The sequence below is a fragment of the Epinephelus fuscoguttatus genome, linkage group LG18 (genome assembly GCF_011397635.1).
Source record: "Epinephelus fuscoguttatus linkage group LG18, E.fuscoguttatus.final_Chr_v1".
Lineage (NCBI taxonomy): Eukaryota > Metazoa > Chordata > Actinopteri > Perciformes > Serranidae > Epinephelus > Epinephelus fuscoguttatus.
In genome coordinates, this window is record NC_064769.1 from 9688757 (window position 1) to 9697348 (window position 8592).

An 8592-nucleotide genomic window follows, 5' to 3' on the forward strand; every position below is an offset into this window, starting at 1 on the left:
AGCAACAAAGACGGGATCCCTTTATCAGGACAGACAGACATGTAATAGATAACAATAATAAAATTATAGTATGGAAAATCTGAATGATGAACTAAGATGAATAGATAGCAAATATACATGAAGAATATAGATCCAGAAGGATGTCAAACACTCCCAGGTGCTACTAAAATGGGTAGAAACTTAGCCACATGACCTCCTTTTCAACATGAAGACACCATAAAGAGAAAAACCCCACCGGAGAAGAGACAAGGACACTGTTTAATGAGATGGAGAAGAGACAGGGGCATTGTTTACACAGAAGGAAATGAGATAAGGGCACCATTTACACAGATAGAAAGAGACATAAACACAAAAGAAAAAGAGATAAGGATACTGTTTACCCAAAGCACAGACAAGAACATCATTCACACAGAAGGAAAAGACACAAGGATGCTATTTACACAGAGGGATAAGAGATAAGGACTCTATTCACAAAGAAGAGAAGCAAGAACACCATTCATGCAGAAGTAAAAGAGACAATAATGCCATTTACACAGAGGGAAAAGAGATGAGGACAGCATTCACACAGAAGGAGAGAGACAAGGACAGTGTTCACACAGGGAAAGAGATCAAGACACACACAGAGGGAAAGGAAACAAGAACACCATTCGCACAGAAAGAGAAGAGACGAGGAAACTTACACAGAAGAGCAGAGGACAAGTACAACATTCACGCAGAATGAGAGGATACAGAGACACTGTTCACACAGATGGAGAAAGACAAGAAAACCAGTTATAGAGATGGTGAAGAGACAATGTCACTGTTTACACTGAATGAGAGGAGATGAGGACACTATTCACACTGAAGGAAAAGACATAGACCACGTTCACACACTGCAAAAGGGACAGGAACACCATTCACACAGAGAAAGAAGAGAGAGAGGGACATTTACACAGAAGTAGAGGAGATAAGGACAACATTTATGCAGAAGGAGAGACACAAGTACACCGTTGACACAGAAGGTGAGAGACAAGGACATCACACACATAGAAGGAAAATAATCAAGAACACAATTCACACAGAAGGAAAAGAGACAAGGATCCTACATGGAAGGAGAGAGACAAGAACACCATTCACACTAAGGAAATTGACTCCACCAGGTGAAATGAGGGGTAAATCTGGGGGTACATTGTGCAGCTTTGATGACTTGATGCATGACGGAAATGGGGACGGTTGTAGGAAGAGTGAGGGTTCTCTAAATCTGATAGTATCTTATCCTTTATAGAGCAACATCTGGGAGGTATTATAATTATTTAATACTGAACAATAGTCTTCGAACCTCTTGCACTGGATTTTCAACATGTAGCTGCTTTGTGGCTATTTCTGATGTGAAAAATAGAGATGTTAGACAGATGTGCTTTTAAAGAATGGTGGCAGAGCTCAAGTGAAATGAAGCATAAGCCCAGGGGATCAATACACCCCAGTGTGAGTCAACAAGAGACACACACACAGAACTCTCCTTCCTTCCAGAGAGGAAATGTTCAGTCTATAAATATTTGGAGTTTGCTAATTGAAAGAATCTGTGCAGCTTCACTTCTGGGGGGTTCTTTAAACACTGCACTCATATGGATTCTTTGTATAGTTATCTGTCCCTTTGTTCATTAGTGCCAAGTGAAATGAGCTGAGGCTATGGTAAACATAAAGACAGCCCGACACACACAAACTCAAGGACACAGATACACACAGGTTAGGTTTGATTAGCCACTGGCATTGTGTGTTTGATAGTCTGAAGACCTTTTGTTTTGCTTTGCCATAAGCGGCACATGATCCTGCTTTCAGATTGGCATACTTGTTACACGCAATACAGGGCGGATGTACTTTTATGTAGGCAAATGCAAGCTGTCCGCTGGGAGAAGAGCAGACTGCTATGAAATTCAACTGAAAAACATGTTTGCATGTCACCGTGTTTGCATTCAGAATTAAAAATTCATGAACATAGGTGGGTTTTTTTACTGTAGCACACACACATACATGTCTAGCTGTTTGCAGCCTGTGGAAGAGACACACTGAATACTGCTAAATGAGACTATAGTGGGGGAATAGATTAATTAGCAAGTTTAACATAAATTAAGCTTTGTCACACAGCCATTAAAGGAGAATCAAATTAATAGAGAGTAAAGCCTGCCATACATTAAGTGAACAGGCAGCTTTAGCACACACCCTCTGTGAAGTGAGGAGGCTCTTTCAGCTTGACGCCTGCATGTTATGTGTGGGTTTCACTTTTTGTGCAGCTCATTTAGCCTCTGACTGTAACACGTATAGCGTGATGTGTTTTTAAGCCCCTCCACTTAACATGCTAGACTGATTGTTCGACTATTGCAGCACGAGCTGTCGCTGATAAGTTATGCATAACAGCGCAGATGGGAGACGTGTCTGTGTGAAATGACATGTGACAAGGTGGATTTCAGATCACGTTCTATGCGTGCAGGAATCTCCCTTTCTTCTTATTTTTCTGCTTCTCAGACGGACTTTAAACATACCAAATCTTCTCTCATGGTCTTAATACCTCACGATATGCTCTCTGGGGGCCGTTGACATGTCTCATACCTGACTAAAATATGAACCATATAGGGATTATTGTAAATATAGTTCAGTCATGTGTCTGGATGCTTTTATTTTATTGTGTAACAGTATGTTTATGACATTAAAATTGTTCCATAAATTCTCCAAACAGACCTTTCTGCCATTATCTGCCCTAATTCACTAAGCCATTATTCAATAGTAATCTTGTTGTCCACATGAGTTCATTCACACACCCTGAAAAAGAGAAGCTGCCATTTGAAAATGGTGACTGATACTGGTACACCATGTTCTTACGACAAACAGAATTCAAGAGCAGTTTAATTTATAACTTGCCCTCTTGGCTAGTAAGTGTCTTTGGAGTTACTTAGTGTTTATTCAGTTTGACTTGGCTGTTTGAAGCAGCATGGTTCAGAACGCAGGGGACTCATGGACCAAGGTTTCTGGACTAACATGGTTGTGCAAAGGCCTGTAATGGAGACCAACAGAGCTAGAAATCCAACAGCAGCCCTCGGTGGGCCACCTGATGACCCGGCTCGGGTGATCACACCTGCTCTTCGCCCTCATCAGTCACACAGTTTGTTGGATGGTGAGAAGACTGCAGCCGTCCTGCTGTTCTCAGGGGTGTTCCTAGCCCTTGTGGGTGTCACTTTCACTGCCATGGGCTGGTATCAGTATACATCCAATGCTAACTTTGAGTGGACCCAATTGCTGGGCCCCATCTTGATCTCCGTCGGAGGCACTTTTGCTCTTACCAGCGTCTGCAAGTTTGGGATCATCTCATGCTGGCCCTGCACACAGTGGGATGAAGAAGTGCTTGTAATGCCTGTGATGGAGCAAAACTCAGCAGGACATTCTTGTATGATAAGTGGCAGAAATCAACCAATCAGGTTACACAATGCAGCGACAATGCTATGCATTCCACCTCAGTATAGCTTTACAGCCCAGGAAGTACACCAGGCCGTTGGGTTACAGCCTGGCAGGTCTGTGAATGGTGTCCTTGCAGCCTGTTCTCCACATGACGCTGTATGCTGCATGGATAATGCAGTGTTCACAGCAGAAGAAGGCGGCTCAGCTCACAACACAGAAACAGATCGCAGACGAGGCAGGTAGGGAACGGTGCTTACGTGACAGATGTGTCTCCACCTTTTAAAGGAAACTGTTTTATTCCTGCTGAGGTCCTGCATTAATTAAACATGCTGTGATGATGAACATGTGGTTTTACAGGACAGGTGCATGCACCTAAAAAACAAAACAAAACACAGGTCATCAACATGCAAAGGATCTCAGTGAGGAGTTTCGCATTTTACCCAAAATTGACACCAGAGCACATAAAACTGGCAGAGGAGGAAACTCAGTCTTAAAGGGATAGTTTGGATTTTTTGAAGTGGGGTTGTATGAAGTACTTATCCATAGTTAATGTATTACATACAGTAGATGAAGGTCGGAATGCTCCCAGTTTGGAGAAGCGGACAGAAGTACCACCACAGAGGCTAAGCAATGTACTGCTATAGATGGGGGTCAGCAGCAACATGTATTTTAGCCACTTAACAGAAGGCCTACCAAAAAAAAATCCATCGTAAAAATCATTGTAAGTGGATGCTATACCGATAGTATTTTCACTGCTTAATTTTTCCGTTTGAGAGCCCTTTTTTGGCACTACATTTTCTCAACCGTAGAACTTATGTATTCCTACGCATCTCTCTCTTTTAGCTGCTCAGTCTCCCTCTGTAAACTTTCTTTATTTGTAGCCTATACTCTGGTTCATAAAGGTATCCTCTTCTCTCCACAGGGAATGGCATTTTGTCTCCACTGTCATAATCACTTTAAAAAAAAAAAAAAAAAAAAAAAAGCACAGACATGCAACAGACCCCACCACCGCTAGAATTAGTGGTGGATTTGACTCTTTCTTTTGTTGTTGTTTTGTGTCTTTTTGTAGTTGTAGGTTTCTCTTTGAGGTTTTCTTTAGTGTAATATTGTGCCTTTTTTGGTCATTTTGTGGTTTTTTTGTAGTTTTTGTAGTTTTTTGTAATGTTGTAATCTCTGTGAGGTAATCTTGAGTCTGTTATTTGGTTTGGGTCTCTCTGTGCCTGTGGTTGTTTTGCCAAGTCTTGTAGTTATTTTTGTCTCTTTGCAATCCCTTTGCATCTCTTAACGGTCTTTTTGTGTCTCTCTGTGGCCATTTTGAATCTCCTCCTGGTCCGAAGATGTTATTTTAACTGACATTTTGCAGCATTCCAGCACAGTTGTGCTATTGCATAGGAATATGAAAGATCTACAGTTAGTGTCAAAGGACTGTGCTGTCTGACAGCAAGGTAAAGCGGTGAAAATTTTCTCAGTATAGTGTACACATAAGCTGATACTGATTTTTTTTTAGGTGGGATTTTGTTGAGATATCTAAAATACATTTTGGTGTTGACCCCCATCCACAGCAGTACATTGCTTAGCTTCTGTCTGCTTCTTCAAACTGGGGACGTGTTGACTGACATCTACTGTTATAGACAGACTATGGATCAGTACCTCATACAGCCCTACTACAAAAAATCTGAACTGTCCCTTTAAGTCAGATGTGAGTGTGTTAAACATTCACAGCTTCTCATTAAAACAGAGTGTGCCAGAGTTCATTTCTTATTAACCACAGGATCACTTTCCACTTGGCCCAAAGTGTTTTTGGCCGTCAGTACTCTCTCCGCCAATTATGGTGGAATGAATCTCTTTATAACAGTCAACACACTGATATTGATTCACATAAATGACTATGGTTTACAATGTGTCACATAAGTTCTGGTCACTCTGAAAAAGTAACAAAATAAAACTGTTTAGTTAAGAGGGGAAAATGTTGAGAAGAGATAATCAGTGCAACACTCTATTAGGCTTTTCATACAATAAAATAAGCCTTGTGTCAATGAAATGAGGACAATTAAAACCCAAATAGTTTCTCACTGAATCATTATTAGCTGTGTTGATATTCACTTCAGTCTTTCTGGCTCAGCTGTGTCATCAAAATGTGGCCTGCACTGCACAGAATTAACACTATAGCGTCATATCAAACACATTTTACAGTGTTTATGTGCTTTGTAAAGGAAAAGCTAATTGTGGCATGATTTTCTGGTTCATCATATTTTCCCACCTGTTCCTAAACCAAGTGCTGAGGGAAACATAACATTGTGTATTGTCATAAAACAAACTTTCTTTCCACTAACTGCAGGATCTCATGTATTTGAAATCCAATCAAATATCCTTGGACAGACGCTCCGCTGAACGCAAAGCTGCATTCTATTACTGGAAAGTTACAAGTTTTCACTTTCTTTTATTGTTTTTAGACGATTACTCCCAGCAGGTTTCCAGGAAAGTAATTCACTTTAATAAAAGCAGACAGCAGGAATAATACAGTTAACCTAGGATAACTATAAACTGCTGCCCTGATCACATTGAACACATGCTCTGCTCACCAGCTCTCACTTATGTTGTCACAACTTCTGACCTGTTTCAGTGTGTTTCCACTGGTTAATGCCAAATAGAGGAATGATCAAGGGAGAAATTGCTCAACCTCAGTGTTTTCTTTTAAAGGGCAATCGGCTTCCTAACTTTAAGCATAACCAATGGGGCCTGTAAACATTTGGATATTAGCCAGCTCTTGTCTTAAATCCTGCCTGCTTGTTTGATTCCTTGTAGGACCGAGAGGACAGAGGATGAAAGAGGATGTGTTGACGAGAGCGGCGCTGCCTGTTCACCTCCACCTGCATACGAGGACATCTACCCTTCCTTCAGCAAACACGATCTGACATAAGCACCTCCTGAATCTTGTTAGGAATTTCATGTCTTTCTCAGCTTCCTCTTTCTTTTTAATACGTCAAAGTGATTTGATAAAATGTCCTGCAGAACAAAATGTCCCCTGTATTTCACTCCACAGCAACACAATAGGAACTCAGCCTGGGTCTCACTTTCCTCTCACAGCTGTTATCATGTACAGTTACCATCATAATTATGTATGAAGTCATAAAATCCACTAAGATGGGGCTCCCTGGAAGAAAAACCTCATTAAAATGGAGATTTATGGACAGACTCAGCTCTATCAGAGGGGCTCTAAGGTTCTGGAAACTTAGAGATACTAAATTTATATTCAGCATAATAAAACACGTATTTATCCAGAGCTTGTTGTCTCTCAATAGCTGCAGAAACCACTGTACATGCCAGTTAAATGTTGGCAGAGGGAATGTGGACAGCCACTATCGCCTGAAACGAACATGGGAACAATTTGCTAGAGAAAACTTTCAAAATATTATATATAGTCTATATTTTTTTTCAATGCCGCAAGAAAATTAGCTTCAAAATAGGAAGACATGATAATGTGCATTCACCATTTAGTTGTAACTGTTCACATACTGGCAGCTTTTCTCATACTGCTGTGTGGCATTTGAAGACAACACAAAAGTCAAAGGATGATCACCTCAACATGAGCAAATCTGCAAATGACTAGAGTTTATAATCAAAATGAATATGCTGTATTACTCCTACTGCTACCTGAAGCAGTAGTAATAGCTATTGATAATAATCATAATAATAATAATAATAATAATAATAATAATAATAATAATAATAATAACAGGCTAATTATTAGAGCAGCAGTCCACTTAGATGAAGCTGTAGTGCTGTGTTTATTTCCTTTTCCTGCAGGATCACTCAGATAAATGAACCAGTTTACTGAGGCGTTTAGTGTCGGTTATGTTTGCAGGATAAACACAAGTGTCACTGCACCACACGGGGGCAGAAACACTGAGGAAATCAATACACCTTCACCCACCGGGTCAGGTCAGGTGGTTTTACCGGGATTAGAAGCTGGAGTATAATGCATATCTTAAAAAGACGATGATTATCATAATAAATGCAAAAAATGTCATTGGCATTAAATAAAACAATATTTGCTCTTTTAAATCACGACTTAAAACCTTTCTGTTCACATTGCAGGTTTTTTTTTACATTATGGGACTGTTCATTCATATCTTGCACCCCAACTAACTCTTATTCATCTGCTTCATTCACTTTTTGCTTGAAAAAAATAAAATAAATTCTGTTTATTAAGGCCTTAAATGTTTGTTTTTTCGTGTCTCACTGTACAGCACCTGTCTTCTTTTTCATGTCGAAAGGTGCTGTAGACTATTAATAAACTCGCCTCGCCTAAAATAATCATTGTTAATAATTAATGAGTCAATTGCCGTCTTCGTTTCGTACTTTTTTCCTCGAAGTAACGCTCTGTGGATGGACACGTGGATAGAATAAAATTAATAATAAATTGGGAGAAATAAATGAATGAATAATTTGCGTAAAGATAAAGTGCAGAAATAGGTCTGTATGCAGATACAGTCAGATCATGTCAGTGCATAGCAAAAAATAAAAACCCTCTATATCTGTGTTTATTAATTCATTCGTATTTAATTTGATTTAATTAAATTAAATAATGTATTAATTTAATCGTGATTGAATTAGGAGCCTTTGGAGAAAACACGTTTATTTAAATTGTATTTATGTATTTAGAACTTTTTTCCCTAGTGATACCAGTACCTAAAATTCTGCTTTGTTAATGACAGAAATCTAGATTAAAAATAAAAACTGCAGACGAAGCGACATTTTGGATTATATTTTGTGTCATGAGCTTGTAGGTGTGCTCTGCGTCATTATTTATGCTTTACGAGTCACAAACTGAATCCCAGCAGCAGGGAAGAAGTTTCAGCTGAGCTGATCTGTTAGAGGCGAGGTGACATGTCACTGTGCTCAGCTCGATAAATATTGACTCCATAACTAAAAGTATATTTTCCCCCAACACTTGCTGAAATCCCCCCTAAATTAACTGCCGACGTTGCTCCAAAAAAGCACGCGCACTCCAAATAACTCCCCCACCCCCCTAAAAATTGAAAATTCATAGCAATTTAGAAAACATCCCAAGACCTCCTTCAAACTTGTGCCGTTTGCCTGCAGATCTGAAACCGCAGCGCAATATGACTTTCATTATTTTTACAGCACAGTAAAATGCGG

General features: G+C 39.7%; 1 protein-coding gene across 1 annotated transcript; it reads left to right on the top strand.

Annotated features, from left to right (window-relative positions):
• The first annotated feature begins 2917 nt into the window (after positions 1-2917).
• Positions 2918-8187, top strand: tmem174 (transmembrane protein 174). The gene is made up of 2 exons (XM_049560025.1): positions 2918-3668; positions 6235-8187. Exons 1-2 carry the CDS (start codon positions 2989-2991, stop codon positions 6347-6349), a joined length of 795 nt encoding a protein of 264 aa, XP_049415982.1. The 5' UTR covers positions 2918-2988; the 3' UTR covers positions 6350-8187.
• Positions 8188-8592: the final 405 nt, after the last annotated feature.

Excerpts from the sequence above, each read along its gene's own strand:
- tmem174 (XM_049560025.1), top strand. The coding sequence starts at position 2,989 with ATGGACCAAGGTTTCTGGACTAACATGGTTGTGCAAAGGCCTGTAATG. Across the intron at positions 3,669-6,234 it reads ACAGATCGCAGACGAGGCAG|GACCGAGAGGACAGAGGATG; the intron begins GTAGGGAACGGT and ends GATTCCTTGTAG.